The sequence below is a fragment of the Saccopteryx bilineata genome, chromosome 7, assembly GCF_036850765.1.
Source record: "Saccopteryx bilineata isolate mSacBil1 chromosome 7, mSacBil1_pri_phased_curated, whole genome shotgun sequence".
NCBI classification, from domain to species: domain Eukaryota; kingdom Metazoa; phylum Chordata; class Mammalia; order Chiroptera; family Emballonuridae; genus Saccopteryx; species Saccopteryx bilineata.
Genome location: NC_089496.1, coordinates 105272055 through 105291187, shown reverse-complemented (window position 1 = coordinate 105291187; position 19133 = coordinate 105272055). Strand labels below are relative to the sequence as shown.

At 51.1% G+C, this 19133-nt stretch overlaps 1 protein-coding gene and 1 non-coding gene across 2 annotated transcripts in view; both read right to left on the bottom strand.

Moving 5' to 3' along the window:
* The window catches only part of PLPP4 (phospholipid phosphatase 4), a 121826-nt gene that overhangs the window by 69790 nt on the left and 32903 nt on the right, over positions 1–19133 (bottom strand). The window contains exon 2 of the mRNA XM_066239066.1: positions 2751–2859. Coding sequence (XP_066095163.1) covers positions 2751–2859 — 109 coding nt within the window. The remainder of the gene's footprint in view (positions 1–2750; positions 2860–19133) is intronic.
* Positions 16161–16236, bottom strand: TRNAV-AAC (transfer RNA valine (anticodon AAC)). Its single transcript has one exon. It is a non-coding gene; the product is annotated as a tRNA-Val (tRNA).

Below are 19133 nucleotides of genomic sequence, written 5' to 3'. Positions count from 1 at the left end.
CACCCTAGCTGATGGTGCCAAAGACAAAAAATGTGACCTAGGGGCTTCCTGATGATGGCATTACCATTTATTCTGCACTTAACTCAATCCCCTAACCATTATCTGGTAATATTTTTTGTGACATTTGACCAAGTGTCTCCTGTAACACACACGCATGCACATACACCAGAAACACTAATCTCCCCTAACAAAACCTCAGGGTTAACACCAGCTGCCTAGAACAAACACTTTGGTTAGAAAGTCTGTCTTTAGATTAAAACATTTCCAACTCAAAGGGCAAGAGACCACAGGCTTGTTTTATCATTCACTATTGAGTCAAGTAATGAAATCTGAGCTCTCTAAGGAAACCAACCTATTGAAAAAAAGAAAGAAACAGTGAAAACATATATTCTATTACATTTTGCTATAAATACCTATGGCTTTTAAGGATCCAAAGTAGACAAATGATGTCTTATATTAAACCCTTAATAAAATTCCAGGAAAACAAAATCTAATTAATGTGGTAACAAAGTATTTTTCCTCTTTGGGTTGAGGTATTACAGGTGGATCTATGGCTTTCCCTACGTGATTATGGAATCCCACTAACTCCTGTGACCAAATGAATGAAATTCATCAACTACTACTGTAGGAAGGAAGAGTTGAACTCTTTTCATTAGGAGATTAGTAGGTTTGGGTCAGTATTTGTGGCTGAATACCCTTCTATTCTCCAAGAGCCATGGCTCTGAATAACTCCTTTGCTGCCCCCTCCCCACCCCAGCCAACATGCAAATATGTTCCATCCTACTCGCATCTTCACCTGGAATGTCTGTAGCAGTTGTATCTGGATTTCAAAACAATCCACTGTTGGCCCTGGCCAGTTGGCTCAGTGGTAGAGCGTTGGCCTGGCGTGTAGGAGTCCCTAGTTCTATTCCCAGCCAGGGCACACAGGAGAAGCACCCATCTGCTTCTCCACCCCTCCCCCTCTCCTTCCTCTCTGTCTCTCTCTTCCCCTCCCGTAGCCAAGGCTCCACTGGAGCAAAGTTGGCCTGGGCGCTGAGGATGGCTCTGTGGCCTCTGCTTCAGGCGCTAGAATGGCTCTGGTTGCAACAGAGCGACGCCCCAGATGGGCAGAGCATTGCCCCCTGGTGGGCATGCCGGGTGGATCCTGGTCGGGCGCATGCAGGAGTCTGACTGCCTCCCCGTTTCCAACTTCAGAAAAATACAAAAAAAAAAGAACCCTCCCCCACACACAAAAACCAATCCACTGTTCACATAAACCCAGGACATAGCCACGAATTCCTCATGTTATCCCATAGGCACATTCATCTCCAAATTTTGTTTTATAGCACATGAAATGCGAAGTCTTTGAAGAATGGAGGGGGGTTGATAGAAGAGCAGCTCTCTCCCCTCCCCCATTAATGCCATGGTGTCTAATGGTTAGCCATACACTGGTCCCTTTATTTCTAGGATTTGTAGGAGCTCTGAGTTAGAGATAAAATAGAAAAAGTCTTGTCTTCATACTCAAGTGTTCTACTCGTAGACACCCTAATTTTTCAATTGCCCTGAGATTTACAAAAACCCAGTTCATTTTGCAGCAGGAAAAGCACCTATTGAAAAGCAATTATAATAATCTTTGCATGCTTAGGTAGTGTTCTGGGCCTTTAGGGCAGTCTGCAGACACAAAGATCCTTCCAGTTGTCACTAAGTAACAAGAGCTCCTCCCTAAAATCAGAAAAATTCCTTTCAAAATGCAAAGCCATTTTTCTCAGTGTGCTCTACAAAAGCACTGAAACAGTCATTTCAGTTCCAGAGACATGAGACGCAAGGGTTGGTCAACAGGAATAACCTTCCATCTCCCAGGTTGCCCTCCAGGTTCCATTATTGCTGCGTAACAAGGCGGAACTTAAATGTTTCCTCTGTTACAGAAAGGCCTGGTGGCAACTCCTCAGGAGCCCTCAGCACCCTGAACACGGCTCCCAACCCACAGCGCAGCCTCGTGGCTCAGAGCTGGGCTGGGAGCCGCTGCTGGGATGTGACTCCTGGTTCTGAGGCTCACTAGCCGTGTGGCTTTGGACCAAGTGCCTTCTCTCTCTGGAATGCAGTTCTGCATGTGCAAAATGTGGACCATAATGACCCTTCTTCACTGGGATGCTGGGTGATACTAATGGGATCATTTTTCTTATGCAATTAGCAGAGCGCCCAGCCCAGAGGAAATGAAGTCTTAGAGGATGTAACTGCCATGGGACAGGGTGAAGAAGTAAAAGTAACCCCAATATACCCACCCGCGATGTGGGTGCTTGCCCATTTATCTAGAAGCTAAGAGATGCCAGACGCTATCTGGTGTCTGAGTCACACTGGTTGTCTCGTCAGAGGTCAACCACCGACCAGCTAAAACCAGAAAAGGGGCAAAGGGAGCTACTACCTAAGGTGCCCAAGTTGGGCAAAAGTGAGGCTTGTCATCAAAGAAGATGGAACCGGAAAAGATGTCCACCATTTCTAGTCTTATTTCACTGTAAACATCTGGAAATAACTTGGCCTCACTCAGGTAAGCAGGCCCCTTCTCTTTCCAAAGTGCCAGGCATTACTCCTTCTCACCGGACCATGCGGTGCCCGTCAGGATCTGACCTCGAACGGGAACCTGATGGGCTGCTCACCTTCGTCCTTCCAGGCTCCTCGCCGCCCTCAGGAGGGGTCAGAAAGGCAGAAAGGGACACGCGTGTGGCTCACACATGGGAGACCGGTCACATCGGCCACGAACTCGTGGTACTTACAAACATGAGGCGGGTGGGGATGTTGTCTGACTGCACCAGCGGGTTCTTATACAGCCAGATCTCTTCCGGCTGGATCACCCTCTGGAATGGATCCAGAAACTCTGTGAAACTGAAACAAAGCAAAAGAAAGAGGCATAAGAGCTGAGCCCTCAGCGGTCGCCCTTCATTCTCAGGGAGGAGCGGCCCTTGGGGAGGCGGAGGGGACACCGGCTGCCCCCTGCTGGTGGTTCTCAGCCAGGCCTGACCAGGGAGAGAGCGAAACAATTACTGAGACTCGGTAGGATCTCCTGCTGCCCTCCGCCAGCAGGGACCAGTGCTGGGCATGTGAGAACAGCTGGGAGGGTGACACACAAAAACCCTGAGAGCCCAGGGCTCCCACGTGCCCTGGAAGCTGCAGCCAGAAGGGTGGCTCAGCCTGGAGCCCGGCAGGGCCACCAGCAAATCTCTGGGAACACCATGGACTTGAGCTGGGGTACAGGGGAGGGAGCAGCTGGCACCACTGGGGACAGAACAGGCAGAGTCTTCCCTCCATGTCACAGTAATGGTGCCCTGCCACCCTCTAGGCCATCAATAGGGGGCAGAGTGAGAAAGAAAAGCCTCCAGAAAAGTCAGAAGGAGAGGACTGGCAACAGACCAGGAAAGAGGAAGGGAGGAAAAGAAGGAAAGGGGCATTCTGGGACTGCTATCAAGAAACAGTGGCCTGACCAGGCGGTGGTGCAGTGGATACAGCGTCGGACTGGGATGCGGAGGACCCAGGTTCGAGACCCCAAGGTTGCCAGCTTGAGCGCAGGGCTCATCTGGTTTGAGCAAAAGCTCACCAGCAAAGCTCATCTGACTCGAACAAGGGGTTACTCGGTCTGCTAAAGGCCCGTGGTCAAGGCACATAGGAGAAAGCAATCAATGAACAACTAAGGTGTCGCAATGAGAAACTAATGATTGACACTTCTCATCTCTCCATTCCTGTCTGTCTGTCCCTGTCTCTCTGTCTCTAGAAAAAAAAAAAAAAGAAATAGACAGCGTTAAGCATCCTCCTTGTCATCCCTTCACCGTCCCGACCCCTCTCACAGCCTCAGAACCCACCACACCCAGGCACAGGAAAAGCAGTCCCCCTAGAGCAGGGGTCTCAAACTCGGGCCCGCGGGCCACATGCGGCCCGCCCACCAATTTTGTGCGGCCCGCAGACTGGCCCGCAGACTAATCCACGAAGTTTGATTAGTCTGCGGGCCGCACAAAATTGGTGGGCGGGCCGCATGCGGCCCGTGGGCCGTGAGTTTGAGACCCCTGCCCTAGAGGAAGCTGGGGGGAGGGACAGAAGGATGTGGTTTCCTTTGTCAGCTTTCAAGCCAGCAGGCCACCTCTCAACTCTCCAGGCCAATTCTCCACCAGGCGAACTCAGGGCAGAATGGGCGTCCCTAGATAACCAGTGACACACTGAACAACTTTTTTTTTTTTTTTTTTTTTTTTTTAGTGAGAGGAGGGGAGGCACAGACAGACTCTTGCACGCACCCAACCAGGATCCACACGGCAAGCCCACTGGGGGGTGATGCTCTGCCCATCTGGGGCCCCTGCTATGTTGCAACCAGAGCCATTTTAGCGCTTACGGCAGAGGTCATGGAGCCATCCTCAGCACCTGGGCCAACTTGCTCTAATCAAACCATGGCTGTGAGAGAGGAGAAGAGAGAAAAACAAGAGGGGGAGAGTGAGGGGTGGAGAAGCAGATGGGCGCTTCTCCTGTGTGCCCTGATTGGGAATCAAACCCAGGACTTCCACATGCCAGGCTGATGCTCTACCACTGAGCCAACCAGCCAGGCAGGGCCTGAACGACTTTCTGACCAAGCCTCAGAAGCCTCGTGGTGTCACCTGGTTACACATGAGTCTTAAGATCAGTTCAGATTCGAGAGAGTGAAAGTGACTCCGCCCCTTAGTGGGATGTGGCCACGTGCCATCAAAGCAAAGCAGGTTAAGACAAGAGAGATGGTCACAGCCCCCTTCCATATACAATCTGCCACCCACAGGCTGGCAGCCCTGTAAGGGTTCCCCGACCCCCACTGCAGAGACCCTAGATCCGGCCCACCATAGAGTACCACCTGTCCTCCCTGTGTTGGTCCCCCACGTGCCACCATCCTCCTGGCACTGGTTTAAGCCTCATGCACCCAGTCTTACACATGGCTCCTTGCCCCACCTCGGTTAGCTGGAGCCAGAACACACCTGCCAAGCAAACTACATCCTCTGAGAGCAGCAGGACCAAGGAAGATCAATGTGACGTCCCTTCCCCAGCCACCCTGCACAACCAGCACCTGACTCAGAGAATCCAGACAGCAAGAGAGCCTCTCGGAGCACGTGGGTATCGAAGTGCAAACAAGGGGCAGAGGTGGGCATGTGGTGCAAAGAAAGCTCTGGAGACATTACAAGGTGTTCCCAAGAGAGGGCATGCCAGGCCCGCACACATCCCTCCACGAGCTCTTTGTATGTGGTTCGGAAACTGAGAAGTGGACACCCTGCTCCCAGATCGGGAATCTGGGTGAGCCTCCTATTCACTGGGGCTCACTAAGCACTGAGGACTCCCCAGCGGTGTTAGATCGACACTTCCCAGGCGTTACTGCGCCCAGGAACCACCGGTGGCTCTTGTGCCCACAGGTAAAGCGGTCCAGGGAGGAGCCAAGGGCAGGCATCTCCCGCGAGCTTGCCAGTGATGCCGCTGTTGCTGCTGACCTGTGGGTCAAACCTTGAGTCACAAGAGGCCAAGGCATCCGCATTACCCAGGAGGGAGCTTGTTAAAAATGCAGAAATCTCAGATCAGCCCAGACCTTCTGATTCAGAGTCTTCCTGTTTAACAAGATCCCCGGGGCATTCGTCGGAGCACAGCACTCCGAGGCTCAGAGTGCTCAGGAAAGTAGCTGCTGCCCAATTTCGGTCGTTGATGAAGTTGCCAGTTTTTTCTTATCCTTCCTCCACCTGGGCTACGAGTTCTCTGTTAGACCTTGTGAGCCAGACTCACCTTATTCTATTCTAGGAGGACAGAATAGAATGCAGAATAAAACAGAACGTATTTTATCCTAGAGAAAAACTTCACGTCACTGCTTAATCATAAAATCAGCATCCCCTCCATAGACAGCTGGTAAACTTCAAAATAAACACAATGAACACTAAAGCGTGCTCTTAAATTCTCCCTTGATGCTGTCACCTCTGCGAGGAGTCCCGCCAACAGAGGCCAGGAGGCTGGAGGGAGAAGTGGGTGGGGGCGAATGAGATTGGGGGGGTCATGTCCATGTGTAATCGAAACTCACCTTGCTGAAGCCCCTAAAATCATCTCCCCCACCATATGTGTTAGGGGAGGAGACAGAAAACAAGATGAAAAACAAACATGGAAACTCAGAAGCACAACAACTGCGGGTTATTCGGTGTAGAAGGAAACTGCCCCACCCACCTTAACAACTCCAGAAAGCACCAGCGTGTTCTGAGCCGGTGTCACTGACGCCCTGGAGTTCTCAAGAAAAGGTCAGGGGACAAGCAGCCACTCTTTGACCACTGGGAGGTGGGCAGAAACCCTTGAGCTGACTTTCATTCCCAAGTAATGCAATGCAGGCAAAAACATCTTGATGTCCAAAGAGGGTTCAGGCAGATTCGTCGACACAAGCTTTTAGGTCGCTGGGGATGATTGTAAAACCTGTCCCCCTCCCCAGAGTGGCCTTTCCCCATCTCGGCAAAGACGCAGGAGAAAAAGGAGAACTGGCATGTCGATCTCTGTAACTCGGGGCTCTTGGGCAGGGGTCCCCAAACTTTTTACACAGGGGGCTAGTTCACTGTCCCTCAAACCGTTGGAGGGCTGGACTATAAAAAAAAACTATGAACAAATCCCTATGCACACTGCACATATCTTATTTTAAAGTAAAAAAACAAAACGGGAACAAATACAATATTTAAAATAAAGAACAAATAAATTTAAATCAACAAACTGACCAGTATTGCAATGGGGACTATGGGCCTGCTTTTAGCTAATGAGATGGTCAATGTGCTCCTCTCGCTGACCAGTGAAAGAGGTGTCCCTTCTAGAAGTGCAGCGGGGGCCGGATAAATGGCCTCAGGGGGCCGCATGTGGCCCGCGGGCCGTAGTTTGGGGACCCCTGCTCTTGAGACTTCCATGACACAGAGAGTTGCCACAGTTATCCATTTTATATCAAGATATGCTGATGAGTGGTGTAGACCAGTGGTCCCCAACCTTTTTTGGGCCACGGACCGGTTTAATGTCAGAAAATATATTCACAGACCAACCTTTAGGGTGGGATGGATAAATGTATCACATGACCAAGACAAGCATTAAGAGTGAGTCTTAGACGGATGTAACAGAGGGAATCTGGTCATTTTTAAAAAATAAAACATTGTTCAGACTTAAATATAAATAAAACGGAAATAATGTAAGTTATTTATTCTTTCTCTGCGGACCGGTACCAAATGGCCCACGGTACCGGTACCGGTACAGGTCCGCGGCCCGGGGGTTGGGGACCACTGGTGTAGACCCCTAAGACTTGATCGGGTTCGATGACCAAAACCAAACAGGAAGGGAGGTGCTCTGCGAGCAGGAGGCATGCAGCTCTACCAGGTCAACTTATCTTACACCATACACAAAAATCAACTCAAAACTGTCAAAGGACCTGAACATGCTATCCGGAACCACTGAATACACAAAAGCAAGCATAAGTGCCAAGTTTCTAGATATCAGTCTTAGTGATGCTTGTGGACGTGACCTCAATGGCCAGGGAAACAAACATACCCATAAACAAATGGGGCAGCCCCCGTTTTCACCAGCCAGCCTGGTTTGAAGATGTCCAGGATACATACTGGCTTATATAGGAAGGAGCACAGGAGGGGACAGATACTGGACTATTGTCTTTGCCTATTATTTATCCACTCAACACTTACTAAGTGCCTCCAGTAGGCCAGGCGCTGTCCTATGAACCCTGATGAATAACATACACATAGCCCTGACTCTTGTCAAGACTGTAATCACAGAACCCTAAGCCCCACGTGATTAGAGAATGAGATGTCCAGGTCTCATTAGTCACAGGTATCAGAATACTGTCCATACAGACCACCACTCATTCCAATTAGAGGAGACATTGGGTTTGCGGTGCCTCACTAGTTGGACCCATGAGATGGCCTCCAAGCCAGAGCCACCTGTAAGGACTCTGACCCATTAGGGATGTTCCAGGGTCTGTATCTATCACTGTCCACATGCTGAATGTGGCGACAGATCCAGCCCAAAACCGGGAACCCAAAAAAACAGCCCATCTTTACATCCCACTAGCAGGAACAGTAAGTCCCAAAACAAGGAACAGGGAAGCCACTGCCTCATGGCTCCAACTCAAAGTCAAGATCCCAAAGTCCCAGAGTGCCTTGATAACATGCCCTTTTCAAAATGGGTTCACACTTCAGCCACATACTAGACACACACTTCCACCTCCTTTTCTCTCAAGTGTAAATAGCACAAGACAAGGTGGCAGCTGTTCTTCGCAGATGTGAGTGTGAATGACGCTGACACAGTGGCTGGGTCTGCGAAGGCTTCCCCGCCCTCCACGGCCCCACCTGGAGAGGGGTGGTGAGCAAGGCTTCGCGTTGGGAGGAAAGGATCGAACGGAAGAATGTTAACAACCACCACTCAGCATCTGCTCGTTCTATGAGCAAACAATGGCCCAGACCGTCACCTCTGAATCTTGCAATCCAAAGAAGGAAAAAAACGAGACGTGTGATAAAGGAGGTTTCCGGGAGAGAGCAAAGTAGTGAAGCATGTTTCTTGATTGCACTATTGACTTTTCCTCTCTAGTGGGCTCTCCCCTGCAAGAGGAGAAGCACTTACAAATGGGCCTGGCGTGTGGTCCCCAGAAACAGGCAGGGAGGGGGCGGATCAAGTGTTCCATTCGATCTGGGAAGGAGGTGAGAGAGGCTGATGAAGGAACATGTTGACAAATTATCTCTGGGAGCCACTAAGCCAGCAACCTGCCTTCTGACAGGCCTCACCCTGAGTCAGGGTGGCAGGCCGCCCAGGGACACCCGGGGTAACGAGTATAGTAAGAACTAGGCAGTCATATTTGGAGCCAACTGGCGCCACGCCCTTCTTCCGGGCTTCCCGACATTTCTCCCTTACATCTTCGTAAGATCCCTAGGAGGCAGAAGTGGCCATCATTCCCACTTTAGAGATGAGGACACTGAGGCTACAAGACATAAGGTGTCCTGCTGACGTCCTGTGCGACAGAAGGTCCACTGCTCCCTGCCCTCCTCAGTACATACACGGGAATTCTAAGGAGGCCAAGGGACATGCAAATACATGCGCGTGCACACAGGCATACACACGCACCAGCAGAATGGCCTCTGCACTCATTTTATGGAAATGGCATTTTCCACAATTAGAAATACAGCCTTCCTCTTGGGACATGCAGCGAGTTGATCCACTTCGAACTCCGTGCGAAGACTGAGAGCAGCTTCTTGCAGACAGCCATGCGATGTTTGCTGTGACAGAGGACAGGCTAAAGGGAGGTGCATAGAGAAGGAGGTGGAAAGAGAAATGGCCCCAGGAAGCGGCTCCAACTGACATGCTCCTCCCTGTCATTTGCAAGAGCCGGTCCCTGCAGCAGGGGACATAGAGCATCCTGCCCGTCCCCTGGTCTGGGCAGAGCGGCATCCAGAGACCAGCCTCGGCCGAACGTCGGGCAGCTCCCGGGTCACCCCAGCTCTCCGGTCCCTGCAGCAGGGGACATAGAGCATCCTGCCGTCCCCTGGACTGGGCAGAGCGGCATCCAGAGACCAGCCTCGGCCGAACGTCGGGCAGCTCCCGGGTCACCCCAGCTCTCCGGTCCCTGCAGCAGGGGACATAGAGCATCCTGCCGTCCCCTGGACTGGGCAGAGCGGCATCCAGAGACCAGCCTCGGCCGAACGTCGGGCAGCTCCCGGGTCACCCCAGCTCTCCGGTCCCTGCAGCAGGGGACATAGACTGGACTGGGCAGAACTGCATCCAGAGACCAGCCTCGGCCGAAGGGCAGCTCCCGGGTCACCCCAGCTCTCCGGTTGGTCCCTGTTCTCTGCATTAAGCCTCACAATAGATGAGAAGACAGAGGGTCAGCAGGTGTATGGTCGCCCAGGCCAGGCAAAGAAAGAGCCATTAGCCACATCCTCCTCTCCTCACTCCAAACCCCCTGCCCTTTCCAGCTCCGGGCCCAGGCCCAGAGGGGCAGCCTGGGCTGGATGTCCCCTCCCTGGGGCAGGGCAGGTCAACTCCCGGGCCTCGGTTTTCTCGTCTATAACGTGATGCTGATTAAGGGCACCTAGCTCAGGGGATTGGTATGAATATCAAATGAGTTGAGGAGGTGAAGTGCTCAGAGGGGTGCCTCCTGGAGCAATGTTCTGTGTATGGCTCTATGATCCCATAAAGCCTAAAATTAAGGCCCAATATTACATCCTGCCTTAACATCTGAACCACATCCCTTCCCCCTCTGCTCCCTCAGGGAAGGTCCCTTAGCCCAACAACACTCCTCATCCGGGGACCAGGTTGGTGCAGTTCCTGTGTGTCCCCGAGTATCCGGTTGCAGTCCCGTGACACCCACCCACCTCCTCCTGCAGGAACCAGGGGCGCCCCGCCCCCTTGCTGCTACAAACCCTGCTTCCCATAGCCCTGGCTGTTCACCTGCTCTGTGTGGCTCTGCGTGGCATGGTGCCCTCCTCCCCAGGCTGTGGATAAATGTGACTAATGAGCTGCTCCTCTGCCCAGTGTTAGGCATCGTGCACGGCCACCCCCTGTAACCTCAGGGCAGGAATCTCTCCCTCGCCAAGGGGGCGCATAGAAGGTAATGAAAGCACATACTCCACAAGTCTGCCCCCCTAAACATGACGGGGAAGGATGAGGTCAGTGGAAGGACAGTGGTGGGAACGTGTGGACCGAGCCTGGAGATGTCAGTCCACCCAGCTTCCAGGAAGGGAGAGAGAGGACCAGGAACAGACTGCATGGGGTCAATCAAAGCCACTGATGTGAAGATGCCGCCGACTCACACCAAGTCTTTCCCGGCTGCTAGAAACTAGAACTAACCTGCATGCCTGCCCCGCTGTGGTCACCCATACCGGGACCACACACCCTGTGCACCCCTGACACACGCTGCATGAAGCCATCTCCCCCAATCGTTCGCTCTGAACCTGACCAAGCCTCTGGACCCAGCACGCAGGAAACACAGGGGCGAAGGAACAAGTCAAACAGCCTCAAGGAAATGAGCAGTCCAGGAATAAAGCTCGAGGGAACGTTCCAGATTACAAGAGTCCGCGAAAAACCAAACCAGCACGGGCAACATGCATGCTTTGACTGGGTTTGGTTCCAAAAAAAAATTTAAGCTATTAAAAAGAAACTTTGAAAAGAAGAAATGCACCCCCGTGTTTGTGGCAGCATTGTTCACAATAGTGAAGATCTGGAAACAGCCCAAGTGTCCGTCAGAGGACGAGTGGATAAAAAAGCTTTGGTACATATATACTATGGAATACTACTCAGCCATAAGAAATGATGACATAGGATCATTTACAATAACATGGATGGACCTTGATAACATTATACGGAGTGAAATAAGTAAATCACAAAAAAACTAAGAACTATATGAATACATACATAGATGGGACATAAAAATGAGACTCAGAGACATGAACAAGAATGTGATGGCAATAGGGGTGGGGGGGTAGGGGGAGGGGGGAAGGGGCGAGGAAGGAGAGAGGGGGTGGGGGAGGGGAGGGGCACAAAGAAAACCAGATAGAAGGTGACAGAAGACAATTTGACTTTGGGGGAGGGGTATACAGCACAATCAAATGTCAAAATAATCTGGAGATGTTTTCTCTCAACATATGTACCCTGATTTATCAATGTCGCTGCATTAAATTTAATAAATAAATTTTAAAAAATTTTAAAAAAAGAAGCTTTGAGGATGACTTGGGAAATATTTTGGGACTCGAATGAACTACATAGATGTCAGGTGATATTAAGAAAATATGACTAATTTCCTTTGGTGTCAAAGAATGTCTTATTTTAGGTAAAGCAGTTGAAACAATTAGAAGGATCATGAAATGATCCCAGCAACTTTCCCTCAAACAGTTTAGAAAAAACAGGTGTGTGTGTGTGTGTGTGTGTGCACGCGCGTGCGCGTGTGTACATCCAACAGCCCAGGGAAGACTCTCAGGGCCCCAGCAGAACATCAGGGCCAAGGGGTCACCAGGGATTCTTACCTGCCTTTGACCACAGCTATATCCACAGGGCTTAGAACAGAGCCTAGCATGTAGCAGGTGCTCAGTAAATATTTGCCTCATCAAAACAAATAGATCCACACAGCTGTTTCAATAAAGACCCGATCCTCTGCCACATGGAATCTTAAGTCAGAGCAGGCAGCTGGCCGCCCCTGGACTGAATGCAGCCTGCTGCAATGCTGGTTTGGACTGCACGGTGTTCTTTAAAAATGTGTAATTCACTGCCAATATTTAAAAAAACCAGATGCTCATACAGCAAAATCTGAATTTCTGGCTTCCATTGAAGAATCTGGTCTGGCAGCCTTGGGCCCGCAGCCCTCCAGGGCAAGAGACAGTCCAGGGGGCGGAGATGCAGCAGCCCGCCTGTCTGCGTGTGTGGCTCCCCCTGGCTCGACCTTCAGCAGTGACAGGTGCTCCCCTCTTGTGCTGCTTCAGGCTGGTTGCTGGTTGGCCTAGGAGTGGGGGGGGGGGCATTTAACAGTCCCCAGGGCCCCTTGGACACATTTTATAAGGACCACTTCTCCTGTGGATGGGTGTGTCTCTCTCTTCTCCGGGCACCTGGCTTTGCCGGGCACTCATCTGCCAAGTGGTTTTATTAGGACTAACGAGTCCACAGCAGTTGTGTGTTTATCTGCTCCCCTCCAACACCACCGTCCCCACCACGTCCCTGATTTCTGCCTCATCTCTCACAAGTGACCAAACAACCCCAGCCCCGACGCACTCCTGAGAACTGGGTTTGATACGTCCCAGACTGCCCGGATGTCATCCGGAGAGACATCCAGAGGGAAGAAGGAAGAGAGAGAGAACAGAGGATGAGCTGATCACACCCAGAGTGGAGGCACTTCTCACGCCCTGCCTCAATCACGCCTCACAACAAAAGGTGTGCACTGTGAGCCCCGCCTTCCAAAGAGAGAAACAGACTCAGAGAAGTTCCTGACCAGCCCAGGGTCATTCAACCAAACAGGCAGCAAAGCTAGAACCCAAATTCAGGTGTTCTGACCACAATCCTGGGCTATTTCCATTGACTCTACTTTTTGGCAATGTGTGTATGAGCCCACTGTGGTGGGCATGCGGACATGGCGGCCTGGAGACAACTCAACTCAGTGGAGGGGATGGCAGGCACCATGGGGTCTGCCCAGGCGTACGGTGATGCAGGCTGGCGCTAGTCAGCAGCACACTGCACTAGGGGTCACAGGAGCTGACCGGCCCTGATTCCACCTCTGATTGCTTTGTGATCGCAGGCAATCCACCTCGTCGCCGTTCATTCGTTTGCGGTATGGCAAGGCAGTTCAATGAAATGCACAGATTCTGGAATTTGCGTCCCTGGGTTTGACTTTGGCCAAATCACTTGACTTCTGTGTGCCTCAGTTTCCTCACCTGCAAAATGATTATTAGACGTGAGATGACTGGCACACAGTAAATGCTAGCTTTTCCTCCTCATTCATTCATTCCCTCAGCAAGCACTGACATTGCCCCCTATGGGGACCCTACTCAGAGGAGCTGGTGTTGACTCCGGGCTCCCGGTCACTGCCCTCCTCTTCTCTGGTCCCTCTCCCCGCTTACTTTCTCTTTCTCAGACTCCTCTCCCCTCACCTTCGTGAGCAACGTGAGCCCTATTGGCCATCTTGGGAACCACATCTTCTGCAGTGGGACCACATCTGCTCTCATGGGCGCTCCGGCCCCTGACTTCTGGCCTTTCCAAATCAGCATCTGCCTCCCTGCATCCTCAGTCCCCCTCCTGGATCGCATCCCCATTGCTTCTGGGCCAACAGCTATGGATTTCCTTTTGGTTTCAGAAACAAATCAATCCCAAGTGGGCAACGGCCCCCAACACTTTGAGCCAGAACACTATGTCCTACTGTTGGCTTAGCTGCTAAATCAACTTGAATAAGTCATTCAGTCTCTCTATTTTCCTCATGTTTCTCATTAAGAAACTGGACTGCATGACTTCAGAGTTCTCTTTCTGTCTAAATGCTATGAATCTACCCTCGCAAGCAGTGGAGAATCTAACAGATAGGAAATCCCTTCTATACTCCAGTTGCAGAATTACACACTTAACATGTGATGGGAAATGAGGAAACAATGGCCAAAGGGTGCATACTTGCAGCTGTAAGATGAATAAATTCTAGCCCTGGCCAGAATGCTCAGGAGTAGAGCATCGGCCCAGGGTGTGGAAGTCCCAGGTTCAATTCCCGGTCAGGGCATACAGAAGAAGCGCCTGTCTGCTTCTCCAGCCTTCCCCCTCTCCTTTCCCTCTGTCTTTCTCTTCCCTTCCTGCAGCCAAGGCTTCACTGGAGCAGACTTGGCCCGGGCACTGAGAATGGCTCCATGGCCTCCACCTCAGATGCTAGAATGGCTCCAGCCATAACGGAGCAACGCCCCAGATGAGCAGAGCACCGCCTCCTGGTGGGCATGCCATGTGGATCCTGGTCAGGTGCATGCAGGAGTCTGTTTGACTGCCTCCCTGCTTATAACTTCAGAAAAATACAAAAAAAAAAAAAAAAAGAGGAATAAATTCTAGGACCTAAACTGCAGCATAGTGATTATGGTTTACAATACTGAGTTAGATATTTGAAATTTTCTAAGGGAGTAGGTCTTAAACGTTCTCGCCACAAAACAGAAATAGTAATCATGTGATGAGATGCCAGTGTTAGCTGATGCTACAGTGGTGATCTTTTCTCAATATAAGTTCATCAACACGCTGCATGGCGTCAACTTATTCAGTGTTCTGTGTCAATTCTGTCTCAATAAAGCTTGAAAAAGGAAGAAGAAAAGAGAAAGAAACTGAGTTTAAAGGTCAAGTGGTGCTGGTCAAAGAAGGCCAACAGTGCACTGCTAACCACATCAGCTGTTGCTTCTCGACCTTAAATGATTTCCCAACGTCCTCTGACTTGTTCCTTTATAAATGGTACCATGTGCCTTCTAATGATCAGTACCCAGTGCAACTGGCACTATTCCCAATCAGAATGACCATGTAACATAGCACAGGTGCATCTAGATCATGACACACCCAATCAAGAGAACAATCATACCTTCCCACAGGTACCCATAACTGCTTTGTTTAAAGGTATAACAACAGAACTCCCAACTGTACCTGAAATGTAAAAAACCAGAAGCAGAAGAGGTCTTCTTGTCGTTTCTTGACCTATTGGCCGACCTGTTGGGACTTGGGAGAGGGACTTCCTCAGAACCTGTACTTGTTATTGGAAGCCAACCTCAGTTGGCTTTTGAGATTTCGCACAGCACTGCAAATCTGGATAATTAAGTTTGGAAAAGAGTGTAATTAAGCTGATTTATCCACAATTATCTCTCCCTATTATTCTCCTTGTTACCTCAGTCTTCAATTACTTGCATGGAAAATTTCAATGTAATAGAGACACGCAGAACAAGGCAGTAGGTCCCTTCCAAATGCTACAGTGAGCGAGGGGCTCGGCTCTGTCCAGGGAGCCTGGGCACCTACAGGAGATGCCCCAGGCAGGCTGACCTCAAGATGGGCAGGATGCATGAGGGGCAAAGGCCCAGTGAGACCCTGCTGCAAAGCTAGCAAGCTCCCTGCACCCCCACATGCACTTGGAAACTCGCAATGACCAGCCTCCAGGGGAGGATTCTCTATGTTTGGTCAAGGAGTGAACACACCACAGACCACACTGAGCATGCTCCAAAGCAAGGCAAAAAGCAAGAGTGAAAAATGCCTGTTACTGACTCTGACACCTGAATTCCCATTCCCCTCCTTGTATTAATAGTGATGTAAGATAATAATATATATATATATTTTTTTTTTCCCCCTGAAGTGAGGAGGAAGTCAGACAGACTCCAGCATGTGCCCAACTGGGACCCAGCCGGCATGCCCACCAGGGGGCAATACTCTGCCCATCTGGGCAGTTGCTCCATTACAATCCCAGCCATTCTAGCGCCTGAGGCGGAGGCCATGGAGCCATCCTCAGCGCCCGGGCCAACTTTGCTCCAGTGGAGCCTTGGCTGCAGGAGGGGAAGAGAGAAATAGAAAGGAGAAGGGGAAGGGTGGAGAAGAGGAAGGGTGGAGAAGAGGAAGGGTGGAGAAGGGGAAGGGTGGAGAAGGGGAAGGGTGGAGAAGGGGAAGGGTGGAGAAGGGGGAGGGTGGAGAAGCAGATGGCTGCTTCTCCTGTGTGCCCTGGCTGGGAATCGAACCCAGGATTTCCACATGTTGGGCCAATGCTCTACCACTGAGCTAACTGGCCAGGGCTAAGACAATAATATTATTTATAACATCTGGCATTCCTTTGACACACACTGTTCTGGGCCCTTTCAACCTCAGTCCCTGTGGAGTAGTACAAGTAGTAATACACCCATTTTACAGATGGTAAAACAGAGGCTCTCATGGAACACACAGTGTTAGTACAGCCAAATTCCAGAGCCTGTTCCTACACTCACTAAGTAGGAGCGCAGAGCGCATTCCTAGCAGCTGTGGCTGATGCAATGCTGTGAGAATACTCCAGCTCCCAGAACCCTCCTGGGCATACCCAGGAAGGGAGCTCACCCACTATAAGGAAGTGACTTAGTGCCAACCACGCAGTTCCCTGATCTTTTCAGCCATTGGCTTTGAGGAACACGCTGTAACACCCTACAGGCTGAACCTGTGTATATAAACTAGCTTACTTCCTGAATAAAGTGGATCTGCGTCACTGAACTTGGTCCCCGGAGTCAGGTCTTTGCGTCTCCATCATCCTCACCCCCAGCAGGACTTGTCCACAACTGGCACCCAACGTGGGGCAGGGACCTAACTGGCATCCAAGGGACGGGTGAGTGACCCTCTGCAATGGGAAACCTTCTCCCCCACTATCGAGCCCCGCAGGCTCGAGCCCTGCACGCCCTATTGCAGAGTAGGTGAGTTAAAGTTTGTGAAAAGGATCTCTGTACTTACTGGGAGATCCTCTCTGGTTTCAATCTCTCGTCTGGATTAGGGACGTGCCTCTCTGGGACCCGGATACTTGGGCCCGAGCTTTCCGGCACATCCGTTCGGCCGAAGTACATGGGGGACAAACTTTCCCTCTCGGCCTCACTCCTGCCTTATTGGCAATACAAGCCTGCTTGACTGGTCCTCCTGCTAGGGACCCTCCTCCTCTTTCAGAGGAGCCCCTACCTCCCTATTTGCCCTCCTCCACTGAGGAGAAAAGTAGTTTAGTGTCCGAGTTCATGGCTGAGCACGCAGAAACGAAACCAACCGAACTGCTAACTGCGCCATCAGCTCTGCCACCAGAAAAAGCGGAAGTCACTACTTCCACATTCCCTGCTGGGGCTCAGTGCCCCACCCAGCCTCTCAGATGCCATTTTCTACCCCAGCTTTAACTCCAACATGTGTTCCTGCTGCAGACCCATGGGCCAGCCTATATGCCCCCATGTGTCTTTTTTCTTTCTGTCTGTCTGTCTTGTCTATTTTTCTGTATCTCTCGCTCTCTCTCCCCCCACCTCTCTCTGAAATGACGCTTGAAGGACCCAGCCATGGCACAGTGGCGGGGATCACACCCTTTTCTAATGCAAGGGAGAGGTTATGCTTGTGTTTTCCAGCCAATTTAGACCCTAGGAACCCCCCAACCTGCTTGACAGGGTTTCTTGGGCACCCACTGAATGGTTCAGTGTTCACCCGTCCAAAGCCACAGCCCTGGCCTCCTCCACACCACTATGCCTGAGGGGAGGAGGTCCTCAGCGCTCCAGAAGAAGACCTCGCGGCCGGGTGCGTGCCCCATCACCTGGGGTGATGTGGAGGCTTTGGCAGGGTGGGCCCAGAGAATGGCCCCTGATGGGCCCCCAGGCCCTGGTGCTCTGTTCTTGCTTGTGTGTGCTATAGTAACCGCTGACTCCCAGATGCAGGCAGCGGCAGCCCGGGGCTCAAGCCCAGCAGCACAAGCTGGTGTTTTCAGTTCATCTTTGGAGGATGAGGAGAATTGGGCCAGAGTTGCGATTTGTAGACTCCAGAAGGTAAACGGCGGCAGCTGTGGCGGGAGGATGAACAGACATCCCAGAAGCCAGACTTGCATCGCTGAGCGGCCGCTGGAATGGCAGGGGGTGCCTGCTAAGCCACTGGTGGGTTCACTGACATTTTGGGACATAGGGGCGAGGCGGATGCCATCATGCTCTCCAGAGCAGAGATGGAAATGCTGACTGCTATTGCCACATGCTCCTCCTTGGGACAGTGTAAGACCTGCCAGGACAGCAGGAATGAGGGGGGGGTGGCTGACACCTCATGTGCATGGACTGATTTCCTGGACTACGACCCGAGTGAGCACCAGCTTCTTTGTTGGATGGACTTACAGATTTTGGACAGTGTGAAACACCCTGACGGGGGTGGGAGGCGGCTTCACTAGAGGCCCTTCCCCTGCCCCAGGATGCTTTTCTCATGGCTAGAAAGAAGGCCGAGGACATTTTGCGCTTTGGGCTAAGTGCTCAGAGACTAGTGAAATATACCTTTGTAATTGTTGAAACTATATGATTTGTGCTGTTATAATTTGTGTAATGTGCCTTGCAACCATATGCAGTACGCAGCCCACAGCAAGCCATCCATTCTGTGTTTGGACGCTGAGACCTTTGTGGGAAGGGGGAGTGCATGAACCTACATCCATTTTTTACAATCAAAATGGAACTGTGTTTAACGGCACCTAGAAAGTCTCTGTAGCACAATGGGAGGGAAATGACATCACGACCCCTAGGAGGAATCCCCTGTTTAAGACCCCCGTTCTATTTCCTAACTAGTCAAACATTACAGAAGCTTGCCTCATTGTTTAATCCAGCTAATCTATTAGCATATAGTATAATAGGTATTATAGTTGTTTTAGTTCTACTAGGGTTCCGTTGCATAATGCGTAGCATTCAGAAGCTACAACAACAGCAAGCTGTCATTCATTAAGTCCAATTGGCCTTAAAAAAGAAAGGGGAGATGTGGGTGGAGTGCAGAGTGCATTCCTAGCAGCTGTGGCTGATGCAATGCTGTGCGAATATTCCAGCTCCCAGAAGCCTCCTAGGAATGTGCTCTGCACCCCACCCACAACTAAGTGGCCCTGCCTCATCAAGGGGAGGTGAAGGCAGAGGGGCCATGGTCACATGGAGGGATCAGTTGATCTTTTTGAAGAGCCTTTGGAAAGAAGC